Here is a 13,755-nt window from a genome sequence, read left to right as displayed (position 1 = left end):
GAGGACCAAGGTTTCCTTGTGGGGCCCAGAGGAGCACTTCTGCTTGTTAGAGCCAGCAGTGGGTCCAGTCCATTTTGAGAGCCGGGCCTTATTATTATGCCACCGACAGTCTGCCGACTCGAAGCAGGCATCCCGCTGCACCTTGCCAGCCCTGGGTCACCACAGTATCGGGGAGCCCATGAACCAAACTAGCCAGCGGCAAGGTAGGTCCAGAGTGGGAAAGATGATCGCAGAGATGGGGAGGATCCAGGGTGATAGCAGTCCACATTATTCTTGTGGTGCCCAGAGGAACACTCCCGCTCCTCGTGGCCCCACAAACATAATTTATCACTTACGCTTTTGGTCCTCTTCGACTGTACTGCCCGAGAATACCGGGCAGAGCGTGTATGGCACATGCTGTCTCCCAAAATGACAATCGGGGTCTTTTGTATGTCATAGGGCCCTGATTGATTTATTACAAAGGTCTACTGTCTGAAACAAATAAGATGCTCAGCCCACTCAGCAGTGGGCCCCATTTAGGATAGAGCACATATACCAGAAACGCTGTTTATGGAGGTCACGGACCATCATCAAAGACCCTACCCACCCCAGCCACAGTCTGTTCACCCTCCTGCCATCTGGGAGACGCTACAGATGCATTCGCACCCGAACGACCAGATTTAGGAACAGCTTCTTTCCCAGGGCTGTCATCCTACTGAACTCCACAAATAAACTCTAAAGCCTGCACATCTGCCAATGCACTTTATTAGGGTTATGTTTATGTTAATGTATTCCAAGCCAAATGTATGTTGAATGTTTGTTTAAATGTCTTAATCTAAATGTACACTCTCGGGAGCCGCAAGCCTACATTTCGTTGTACTGCACTTGTGCACTAACAATGACAATAAAGTTGATTATTATTATTATATTATATTGACGGGAATGGGGCAGTAAATTTTTCCTCACAATTTTTGGGGTCAACTGCCCTGTTTCCACTCAGCAGAGCCACTGAAAATTTTGCCCTGTATCTCTCATACCGTGGATGTGCAAAGAGGAGGGGTTCCGGCAAATGACATGTTCAAAGTGCAGATGTCACTTTTTTTCTAACATCATAGCAATTTTATAAATTGTTGCTATTTGCAAAAACAAAATTCCCTCAATCCCCTCCTACTTAATTTAAAATGGCACCTTGCCACCGTAATCCTGGGATATAAAAGGGTGACGATAAGGGAATCGCTCAGAACCTGCAAATGCTGAGTACAATGCACCAGAATGAACATCTATCACAGAGAAACCATGCTGTGTATTTACAGCTGTCTACTAGAGGTCTCAGTCAATCACAGCTAGCTTCAGTTTTGGTGTCTCTTCATTTCCAGGAGCAGCACTGTGATTTAGAACATTTAAACTGTTCTTCACATCAGCTTAACATTGTCATTATCACCAGTTAATGTCACAGGTCACTTTGTATCACAGACTTATGAAGTCCCATTTGTATTCCTGCTCTGATGACAGAACTGGTCACAATTTTGTTGTGCTATAACAATGACCCAAAAACTGCTTTCAAAATCATGGCGAGGCGAATAACGCTCGCCGTTATTTAAGTGCCAATGTCACTGCGACTTCAGGTGAGGGCAGATGCACGATTAAACGTGGAAATGGAGAAGTTGCCATCAGAGATGCGCTGCTCCGCCGTTAGCTTCGCGAAAACGGCATCTCGCTGCCTGGCTCACCATTCAAATGCATTGAGCAGCATGAGGTTGCTGTATTTGCACGGTAGATATGAATTAAACTTGCCACAGGAAGTTTAGTCAAGTCATTTCAAGTCTAAGTATCCTTTTAATGACATAAGTACTAATTACTGCCAATCAACTTCTCAAGCACTGAAAATCAACTATTACAAGTGCGGAGTCTCATTCCTTCAGGTTTTAATTATTGTTGGAGATTTTTTTTAAATTTTTTTTTACTTTTTCTTTCTGTCTCTTTTTTCTCTCTCTCTCATAATCCAATATTTCTTTCCCTCTCTTTATTTGTCTTTCTGTACCTGATTTGAAACCAAATTCGCCATTCTAACTGACACTTCCTGGTTCAGTATCTGCATTGTTCATTTAACAATCCTTCAATCCAGTTGGTTAAGGGGATACACAGTTGCTTGCCCTGTTCATTCAGATCCCAGATGCCCAGTAGAGGGCGTCATGCTGTTTCCATCTCACACTTACAGCAACTTGCAGGAAACTAAATAGGCTGGGCAACTCTAACCAACAGTGGGCACCGTTCGCTGGCCTCCCACAACAATGTGTGGGCCATTGTGATTTTCACTCTCTGTTAGGTAAGATCAACCTCCAGCTGATTCAAAGGAGTAGGGCCTTACCAGTAGAGAGTGCAATGCCACGATCAGAAATACAGATCTATTAATTACATTTTTTTTTCTTGTTAATAAATAAAAGTATGAAAACTGGGTGAAACAGGTATGGTGGGTTCTCCCAATCTCCTGCCATAACTTCAGCAGAAACCCCAGAAAAATGGTGTAAACAGCCATTTATGCCATTGCTCTGGGATTTCTACCCATCTTCCACTGATGTTTGGCAAGAGATTGGGAAAATCCCTGTGGAAATTCTACCTCATACCATCTGCTGCTCCAACATGATAGCGGTATGGTCATTTTTTTTTTACAAACACATAACACAACAACTCAAAAAATATTGAAACATATATGAGATACTTTTGTGACCTTGAGGTCACAATGGGGAACTGCGCTCACAGGGGGGACAGGTTGGAGGATCAGGTTTATGTGTTGTAGCCATGTCTTGATCTGCGCTCGCTTAAATTGCGTCTTCCTGACTGAGGGTACGGGATCGCAGAATTAGCCCTATAATCACATCATTTGTACATGCCACACTTGTGACGAAAACCACTCACAGCTCTTGAAACTCTTCTCTCTTCCCAAACCAAAAAATGTTTATAGAGACAGACTCTATTTGACGCACTGTATGCAGTTCTGGTCATCGAGTTGTGAGAAGGATATTATTTCATTAGGAAAAGCTACAAAAGGGATCAACAACAATAGTCCCAATTTTTACTTGGGGCAGAAATCAGGCAGGCAGGGGTCAAGGTAGGCAGCAAACTATTCTGTGCTTGGCAGCATGATGCCCAGGAATTTTAATGCCTGGGTCTCATCTGTTTGCCCCTGATGGGCTGCCAGCCCAAAATTGGCAGCTGGCCGGAGGACAGGAGTGGAATGTCGGGTAGTGGGAAGCCACCACCACTCTGGTTCCCGGCACTCAGTGCATCGTGACCGGGGTTGGGGGGTGGCCTCACAATTGGAGGGTGGAAGGCCCAGGTAGGCTGAACTTTTCCTTATGGGGCCCGAAGAAAAACCGCTGCTCCTCCTGACCCCACAGGGACAGTAAAAAGACTTACCTTTTATAACTTCGTCTGTTCCCGACTCTTCTTCCCAGTCAGACATCGGTGGGTGTCGCTGGGGGGTGGCGGTGGGAGGTGCATTATTGAGGGGGGGGGAAATCGGATATGGGGAGACAGACATCGGGGGAGGGGTCGGCTATCGGGAGGAGACAGATATCGGAGGAGATGGATATTTGGGAAGACGTACATCGGGTGGGAGTCAGATATCTGGGGGAGACGGATATCGGGGGGGGGGGGAGACGATAATGGGGGGGGGAGATGGAAATCCGGGCAGGAGTTGGATATCGGGGGGCAATTGTACATGATGGGAATCAGATACCGGGGGGGGGGGGGGGGAGGGGAATCAGATATTGGGGGGAGATGGACATCAGGGGCAGTCATATATTGGGGGGAGTCATATATTGGGGGGAGTTGGGTATCGGGGGGGAGTTGGACATCGGAAGGGCTTGTACATTGGGGGGAGTCAGATATTGGGGAGTCAGATATTGGGAGTGGACATCGGGGGGGGGGGGAGTCATACATGGGGGAAATCAGATATAGGGGAGACGGGGAGTCAGACATCAGGGCAGAAGTCGGACATCAGGGGGGTCCAATTGCGGGCGTCTCCGATCACGTGGGGTTCTGATTGTTGGGTGGGCGGGTGGGGTCCGATCGTGGGGATGGAAGCAGGTAAGCTTGAGGGGCCGGGGGGAAGCACTCCTGCTCCTCTTGGCCCACAAGCAGGGCTGGAAAGGCACTTACCAGTTCCATCCAGCCGTTCTCGCCTTCCTTCAGCTGCCGGGTTTCCCGAGGATCGGAAAACCCAGCCGGCCAGCTTTAAATCTGGAACAGAGATAAAATCTTAGGCACGCAGCCTCATTAAAATATTGTAATGACCGGCCCGCCTCCAAAGAACAGGTTAGTTACCCACCACCCCAACACCCCCCCCCCCCCCCACCAACTTGCCACCATTCAAACCGGAAATGGGCACGTTGGAGGCGGTTTGGGGTCGGGTTTCCCTTTTAAAATTATTTTTAACCCAGTTAAAATGTATTAAGCAATTTAAACAAAAATGGAGCATGTTTGTATCTGTCAGTTGCAGTGTGAATATTCTGCTCCTGGGTGGTAATGGTGCATTTGTGACCACGCATATGAAACATGCTTTAGCCATCCCCCAGCACAGAATCAATACTACAGGTATCAGACCTCAAGTTGCCTCTTGTAATCATGTGATAATTTAGAAAAAGAACTACACTCTGTTAAATTTTGCTTCTTTTTTTAAATTTTACCTCCAACAACTGTTGATGGGTGGCCATGAGTATGTGGACTATTTGAGATATACAGAAACATAAGCGGTAACGTTCACTGAGAACCTAAATTTTAACAGTAAAATCGAAATTAAACTTTCAGATTCTAAAGGTTTGTACATATATGGGTTTGTGAGGCTATTAATTTCATTGAAATGTTGCCTTTTGAAGATTATCTGCGATAATTTCAAAGATTTACACTTAGTATTTGGCTTGGTGATCATTTTGTAAAGATCTCTTGTTACAATCTGCTGTGGATATAGTCCTGTTGTTTCATTCATGGAACTGGAGTCCCATTCTCTGTGGTCAATCGCTCAGAGAACTGACTCAGCTAAATGTGCAATGTTGTATATTTAAAGAAGTGCAATCAACAACAATTACTATTAGGCAAGAATTTGAGCCGATAGCCAGTCTATTGGGATTCAAAGTGACAATGAGTTATGGTTTATCTTTTCTTTTGTTCTGTGTCTTTTCTGTTTTTAACCAGTTAGTCTTGCTGAAATCAGTGGGTGAAATATTTTGGAGGAGTTACTGCATCAAGAGTTGAAACAACATGGACACGATTGAAATGGCCTGTTCGCTGAAGCACCCTGGGTAACAGTTGTATCTCTGTTGATATTCTGCATAACTCCCGCAAAACATTCCTGTTCAACAACTTTCTCAGCCAGACCTTCTCCAAAATGATCTCAACAGTATTCACTGTTGCAGCAAAAGAAATCAAATAACAATTGATGAATAATAAGAGGGGATCTGATGGTGAGGCTCACTTTGTTCTGCAGAAGTTGATTGGTATAGAAAAGGTAAATCTGGGACACTATTAAACAGTGACAGTAGGACAAGGAGATACAGGTTAATGCTAGTGAAAGGTACATTTAGGACTGATGTCAGGAAGTTCCTCACGCGAGGAGTGATCAATGCATTGAACAGACCTGGGTATGCAATGAAAACAAAACCCTGGAATACTTTAAGAGACAGCTGGATGCAGTGATAGGGGGACTGTAGATATTTTCTGGCTGGATGAAATTGGGTGAGCTAAATGGCCCTCCTCACCTGCATTTATCTTGTGCTCCTATAACGTTTATCCAGTTAAGTTACTCTCTGGTGGGTTTGTAGATAGAAGATAACATTACTTTTCTGGGAGTTTGGGTGGAGTTTTCAGGCAGGCTGAGTTCCTGGAATAGCCAGGAGTGGGGCGCTCTGTATACTTGATTCAAACACTGGCCAAATCATCACTGCAGCTGATGCCACAGCAAGCTTACATTGCTATAAGTGCTTTATCTGTCGCGTGGCCACCAATAATCATGATGTAACGACATAATTGCATCACTGATTACATCATTGTATACTTTTCCTTTTAAGAAAGCAGTGAAGTTTCTTGCAAAGTGGGATAAGATCCCATGCAAGGGATTCTTAGGGGATCTTATTGTAGTTCTAGTAAATACAGAAGTCTCATGGACTTTCATGTCCTAAATTATCAAATTAGTGCCAATATGGCAGAATTCGATACCCCAGAGGGCTGTGGATGCTCAGTCGTTAAGTATATTCAAGACTGAGATCGATAGATTTTTCGACACAAAGGGAATTGAGGGATTTGGGGATAGTGCTGGAAAGTGGAGTTGAGATAGTAGATCAGCCATGATCTTATTAAATGGCGGAGCAGGCTCGAGGGGCCTATGGCCTACTCCTGCTCCTGGTTCTTCAATTCTAACAGTGAGGGCAGGCTTTAGCTTTACTAATCTGATATGAACAGGATCAAGATTGTGTAAAAGAAGAAGTATTGATACGATCCATATCAAGACAAGTGAATATTGGCCCATAAATTCCGTTCCCTACGGGTGTGTACGTGCTGTGTACTCACCCGTAGGGCCAACGGAAGTGCCGGTTTCACGCATGCACTGCGCATGCGCTGAAAACTGGAACTTCCGTTCTTCAAAGAAAGGGCTTCACAGGTCAAACACCTGCACCGGATAGGCAGCGCGTACGGCTGAAACTTCCGTTTTTCAACAGTTGCTTCAGTCCAGGTAAGTCGGAAACAGCTGCGCCTGGAAAAGCAGGCGCAAGGCCTGCTTTTAACAATGTAAGAGGTGAAGAAAGTAAAAGAGAATTTTTTTTTCCACTGATTTATCATTTAAAAATACTTTAAAGAAAGGTAAGTTTATTTTTAGCCCCGTTAAAAACTTTAATTATTTTTTTCAAAAATTTAAATTTTTGTTTAAAATAGTTAATTTATGTAATTTATAGTCATTTTAACAATGTGATGTTTTAAAAAAAAATGTATTTGAAGTTTTACTTATGTTTTGGGGCTGATCTCTATTCATAGATTTGACAGGTCTTCCTGTCAAATCTATGAATGGAGATTCCCTGCTCTGATTGGCTCCCCATGGTCCACGTGATCCCAAGGATGCTGCGAACTAGCTGTGCCCCGGGATACGCGGGCCCTGCACACTGGCAGTTTGTGGAGGCACAGCAACGGAATTCTGCGCCTCCCGGCAGCCCTCCAGTCCAGGCACAGATTTTTCAGGATCGCAGCCCTCCGCCCGCAGGAGGGCTGTGAACGGAATTTCTGGGCCATTATAGATGTTTCTTTCAAGCACTTGTACAGCTATTCACAGGCATACATGTGACCTACCTTCCCCCAAACAAACACACTCACTCTATATTCATAAAGGTTGTAAGCCATTAGATGAGAAAATGCCTAATAAGTGACTCAGCATAAAATTCAGCAGGACATTGCAGCTTAACAAAATAACCAATTGATTAAATAGTATTTTTACATTGCTTTCTCAGACATAATTTCTTGTATCTCTCTAATCATCAGATCCAGTTTAAAAATGTAGGCAAATATAACAAAAAGCACTACTTCCAAATTGGGGGGGAACTATAAATATTTAAAGAGATAATGTCCTACATTCAGGATAAAAAATAATCACACTAGGAGAAAATAGGAGAGTGTTGGGGAGTAGAGAAAGTAGGCAAGAGAGATAAAAACATCTTAGAATGAGGCTGGCAAGTGTTGGGGTAGTGAGAAAGAAACTAGGACAAAGAAAGAGACTATTGGGGTTCTAGAAACTGGCAGTGTGACAAACAACTATAACTTTGAGAAGAGAAGAACAAGATGAGAGCATGGCTGAGAGCATTGGGTAAAGGAAAGATAAGTCGCGAGCAATCGGAGTTTATTGATCAATACAAATGACCGGAGAACATTGGGGAAAACACAAATAAGCTGCCAGATAAATTAACAAGGAGAAAGCTTACAGAGAGAGATAGGAAAACATCAAAACTGAGAGAAATAAGCAAGTAGAAAGATATTACAGTGATGAAAAGAAAAGCTACAAGGGGAGTGACCAAATGGTGGAAAGGAGACAGTCAAACTAAGAGGGGAGAGATAGGAAAGCATTGTGGTAGAAAGATACAAGCTGGAAGATTAGGAAAAAAATAAGCTGAAGGAGAGACAATGTTGAGATACAGAAACAACATGAAAATAAGATAGCTAAATGTGAGCGCACAGTAAGAAGCTGGGAAAGATATAGAAACAAGTTGTAAAGGAGAGAAAATCGTTGACAGATATGTGAAAATTATAGACAAGGAAAAGAAAAATAACGTGAGACAGGAGCGCACTGGGGAGAAGACAAACTAGATGGAAAATATATAAGAGTAAGTTGTAGAAGAAAGATGAAAGGTGGAAGATACATGAAAATTATTAATGAGAAGAGAAAGAAAATCAGTCTCTGATTGGAGAGCATTGAGAGGGAGTTAAATAAGATGGTCAATAGTACCGAGAGAAGGAGAGAAAGAAGCTGAAAGACAGAACCTGAAACACTAGGACAGATGGCGAAATGAGATGAAGCAGAAATGGAGGAATATTGTACATAAAAGAATAAGGCTAGGGAAGATGGAGAACATTTAAAATATCAGAAAAGCAAGGACAAGAAAAGGCAATTTGAGCCAATGAAGGCCCCCCCCCCCCCCCCCCAAGTGTAATAATGCCTAATCTTAGAATTCAACTGCAATTTGGCTGTTTTTGTTGCTTTTTGTCTCTACTATTCTGCTTGGCTGATTATTCCAAACACTGTTCACTCTTTGAATAAATAAATTATTCCCCAATATCCATTTTATTTCTAATTTAATTTTAATAACTAATTTAAATTTATATTCTCCTCTCTTGCTTAATTTGAAATAATGATGTGGATAAAAGAACAAGATATTTGAGAAGAATAAAATAAGTTGGGAAAAGGATTGGGCAATGTTATTGCAGATATAACACACTGGGAGTGATGACAAATATTGTAAAGACAGAAACATGCTCAGAGAGATGATAATTCAGGGAAGAACACGCACAAGCTGGCATGGAAAAATATTTGTGGTGGAGAAAAATGAGAGGAGATCTTAGATGCAAGCTCTCAAGGAGAGAAACAAGCTGAAGGAGAAATTGATAACTTTGAGGAGGGAAGAAACAAGTTATAAAAGATAAACAGCATTAGGGAGAAGAAACCAAACTGATGGGAAATGTTGAACACAGGAGAGAGCAAGAACAAGCTGAGAGAGGAAAAACAAACAGACACTCACAGTTTTGAGGATGAGCGAAATAAATTGGGGAGAAAGTGAAGAACAAATCAAAGATGCTGGCAAGGAATAAAACAACCTGAGAGATATTCGGAGGGTAATGGGGAAGAGACAATTAAACTGAGGGAGATAAGCAATGTTCAAGAGGGGAGGAGAGGACAGAAGAGGAGGAAAGGTAATTAGGCATTAGAAGGGAAATAAAACAAGCTATAGCACAGACAGAGACCTTTGGAAATGAGAAGAACATGATAATAGAGAGTACGGCATTGTTACTTGGGAAAATAACAAGGTGTATAAGTGCAAATGGCTCAGGAGGAGAGAAAGCAAAGTATTGAGAGGGAAGAGAGCATTGGAAGAAAAGTGAGTGTTGTGGAGGAGAGACGTACATTTCAAAGAAGAGTATTGAAGCACGGAGAAAGAATCTGAGACATGTACCAATGCCCTGGGGAGGAAATAACATATTCTAGGAATGAGCCAGGAAAACGCTGAGTAAGAGATAAACAAACTAGGAGAGATGAAGAGTCTTGAGAAGTATAGCAATAAGCTGAGAGAGACTGTAATAACAAGAGAATTAAACTGGGGAAGATAAAGTGCACTGGAAAATAGAATCAACCTGGAAGAGGTAGAAGGGTGGGACATTGGAGAAGAGGCACAAAAGCTGTGAAAGGTAGAGTATTAGAAACAAAGCAGCAAGTCAATAGAAAGAGAGAATAATATTGTGGAGGAGACAAACAAGCTCGGAAGGAAATATATCAGCTTTGAGAAATAATACAAATTAAAGAGAGGCATAACAGGTTGGGGAGGTAAGGAAACGAGGAGAGATAATAAAAGTATCGCAGCAGAAATAAGACAGCTGAGGAAATGCATGTTGGAGAGGAGATAAACAAACTTCGAGAGGAGTGATAGTAGCTTGGAGAGAAAGGGGAGACACCACCTGGAGGATTGAGGGCAAAGTGTTGGGAAGAAGAAGAAACTGAGGCAGAGATTAGAGACAGAGGTTTGCACTATTTGGCAATTTTTGATGAGAAGGGTAGTCACTTAGAAAAGAAACAAGTTAGGAGTGAAACAGAGCGTCATGGAGGTATTGAATTTGAAAGCAGTGGGGAGAAAAGAAAGAAGCTGAGAACAAGAAACAGCAAACTCCCTCAGAGCGTGAGACTCCGTTCTTTTCTGTCAGACCATCTCTCCCATTGAAGATCAGCACTCATTGTTCAATAATATCAATAGAAAGACAGAAATGAACAAAGGATGCCAACATCAATGCAAATTCTGTGTGTGATGATGACACTTGCTTTAATGATCTCAGGATTTCAAATTGTACAGACCTAAATCCAGGTATGTGTCAATGAAGGAGTTAAAGGGCAATGTCAGCTCTGTGTATTTTATATTAAACTGTAGGCAACTATGAAGCAAAAACACAGACCTATTCCAAAGCAGGAGCGTCTTACCTCCACAGCGTTGTTTGTGGTCTTGTTTTCTCCAGACTCTTTTTTGCCTTTAAAACAAAGAATACATTTTTTGAGGTGAGTTGGGATGTAGCTGTCCGTAGTGCTGAATTCTGGCTGAGCTGTGGTATTCCAGTCTTTGTCACTCTGTACAACTAAATATTAAAGGAGTTGCGTTCCATTGAGCTGCCTCATGATTCTTTAGTGCTTTTGGGGGATAGGTCATGAAACTTACTTGTAGCTCTCATTCCCCACTTTGTTTAGGTATTTTATGGTTCAATTTCAGTGACATCATGAATGAGAACATTGTCCACAGCCCAGTATTCCTATTCATGATGTTACTGGTGTAGCACTTCATGGCATCTCATCAGAGAGGTCTTCTCCCAGGCTACCCCTAAGCAGCAATTGTAAAGAGTAAAATATGATAACAAGGGATGATTGATAGAAACGTGTATAGACATCACCCATCATAATATTTAAGGAGTATGGGCAATTCAGTAAAATAACCTTTCCTAAACCAACATTAATAGTCCTTATACTATTTCAAGGTGGGCTTTTTTAATGCTGTAATAATATTGGAATCTGAAAATGTACACAGTTTGAAAGTGACTCAGTGTTACAAACACCCATTCCACACTCCTGCTGTGGTTTTGTAAGTTAAGCAATGGTTTCTATTTATAAAAGGTTTCATTGGAGATAAAAAGGCTCCAATGCTGACTTGAGTGGCAAGACCATGTGCTGGTATGTCCAGTCACAGTTCAGAAGTGTTTGTTGACAGAGGCAGTGCTGGCAAAACTGAGACTACCCCTATTGTTCTAATATATGCCTGAGCGATTAGATATAAAGATGCAGTGGAAATGACCAGAATACCTAATATAAAAGTCAAAGAATACTGGAGAAAGAGCAGAGCTAAAAATAGACCTTATGGGTATAGTTTATCATTAGCGATAGAACTAAAAAAATCCATGCTTAATCATATTGACCTCCCTGCCCATTATTCCTTTAATGCTCTACTTTAGAAACTAGTTGTGCAGTGTCTGAGTGATGGAGCAAGTTACAAATTAAAGTCTGTAAGCAATTGCCATGTCACAAAAGAAAGAAGTTGCATTTATACAGTGCCAATGAAGTACTTTTGAAGTGTGGTCACTGTTGTAATGTAGGGAAATGTGGCAGCTAATTTACATGCAGCAAGGTCCCACAAGCAGCAAATAGTTAAATGGTCAGATAATCTGTCGAGGAATGCTGGGTAAGAGGTAACTGTTGGCCAGGACACTGGACGAACCCCCCACTCTTCTTCAAATAATGCCTTGTGATCTTGTAGGTCCACCTGAGAGGGAAGATGGGGCTCATCTGAAATACAGTACCTCCCTCAGTGTGGCACTGAAATGTCAGCCTGGATTATGTGCTCAAATTTCTGGAATGGAGTTTGAACCATGACCTTCTGACTCAGAGGCGAAGTTAATAATGGGATGACAGTGAAAGTCTGGTAATTTGATGTTATCATGCAATTTTGGAAAAATACAGTTGCCACTGGATAGTATTTACTGACATTTTTGCAGAGGTATACCACCGGATAGCTCGTATTCTTTAACCATGATTGTATGATATGATATTATAATGACTGGCATTGGATGATAGCCTCTGCACTCATTCCTGGGTCTCTGAGGGTCAGAGGTGTAAATAGGATGACTCTGTTCATGACACTATTAGCATTTCTTTATCTTTGACCATCATGGCCTCATTATTAATAAAACAAATATGTACAGGAGTATTTGTCGATCACTAAGGAAGTGATAGCAGGACATTTAGAAAAATCATAATATAGTCAAGCAGAGTGAGCATGGTTTTATGAATGGGAAATCATGTTTGACAAATTTACTGGAATTCTTTGAGGATGTAATGAGCAGGGTGGATAAAGGGGAACCAGTAGATGTCGTGTATTTGGATTTCCATAAGGTATTCGATAAGGTGCCACATAAAAGGTTACTACACAAGATAAGAGCTCACGGGGTTGGGGGTAATATATTAGCATGGATAGAGGATTGGCTAACTGACAGAAAACAGAGAGTCGGGATAAATGGGTCATTTTCAGGTTGGCAAACTGTAACTAGTGGGGTGCCACAGGGATCAGTGCTGGGGCCTCAACTATTTACAATCTATATTAATGACTTGGATGAAGGGACTGAGTGTAATATAGTCAAAATTGCTGATAATACAAAGATAGGTGGGAAAGCAAATTGTGTAGAGGACGCAAATAATCTCCAAAGGGATATAGATAGGCTAAGCGAGTGGTCAAAAATCTGGCAGATGGAGTTTAATGTGGGAAAATGCGAGGTTATCCACTTTGGTAGGAAAAATAAAAAAGCAAATTATTATTTAAATGGAGAGAGATTATAAAATGCTGAGGTACAGAGGGATCTGGGGGTCCTTGTACATGAGTCACAAAAAGTTAGCATGCAGGTAATTAGGAAGGCAAATGGAATGTTGGCCTTTATTGCAAAGGGAATGGAGTATAAAAGTAGGGAAGTCCTGTTACATCTGTACAGGGCGTTGGTGAGACCACACCTGGAGTACTACATACAATTTTGGTCTCCTTATTTAAGGAAGGATATACTTGCATTGGAGGCAGTTCAGAGAAGGTTTACGAGGTTGATTCCGGAGATGAAGGGGTTGTCTTATGAAGAAAGGTTGAGCAGGTTGGGCCTATACTCATTGGAGTTTAGAAGAATGAGAGGGGATCTTATTGAAACATAAGATTCTGAAGTGGCTTGACAGGGTAGATGCAGAGAGGATGTTTCAACTCATGGGGGAATCTAGAACTAGGGGGCATAATTTCAGAATAAGGGGGCACCCTTTTAAATCGGAAATGAGGAGGAATTTCTTCTCTCAGAGGGTCGGCAATCTTTGGAATTCTCTTCCCCAGAGAGCTGTGGAGGCTGGGTCATTGAATATAGTTAAGGTGGAGAGAGACAGATTTTTGAAAGGTAAGGGAGTCAAGGGTTATGGGGAGCGGGCAGGGAAGTGGAGTTGAGGCCAAGATCAGATCAGCCATGATCTTATTG

General features: G+C 42.1%; 1 protein-coding gene and 1 long non-coding RNA gene across 2 annotated transcripts in view; one reads left to right on the top strand and one right to left on the bottom strand.

Moving 5' to 3' along the window:
* The window catches only part of LOC147106169 (IQ motif and SEC7 domain-containing protein 3-like), a 246,485-nt gene that overhangs the window by 21,068 nt on the left and 211,662 nt on the right, over window positions 1–13,755 (bottom strand). Inside the window, exon 11 of the mRNA XM_086009022.1 lies at window positions 10,697–10,743. Within this exon, the coding sequence (XP_085865148.1) occupies window positions 10,697–10,743 (47 nt within the window). The remainder of the gene's footprint in view (window positions 1–10,696; window positions 10,744–13,755) is intronic.
* The window catches only part of LOC147106170 (uncharacterized), a 49,296-nt gene that overhangs the window by 32,943 nt on the left and 2,598 nt on the right, over window positions 1–13,755 (top strand). The gene's annotated exons all lie outside the window — the stretch shown is intronic.

This window comes from Somniosus microcephalus, chromosome 16 (genome assembly GCF_052327205.1).
Source record: "Somniosus microcephalus isolate GS21.2 chromosome 16, FLI_Smic_1.0, whole genome shotgun sequence".
Lineage (NCBI taxonomy): Eukaryota > Metazoa > Chordata > Chondrichthyes > Squaliformes > Somniosidae > Somniosus > Somniosus microcephalus.
This window is presented reverse-complemented; position numbering and strand designations above follow the sequence as displayed.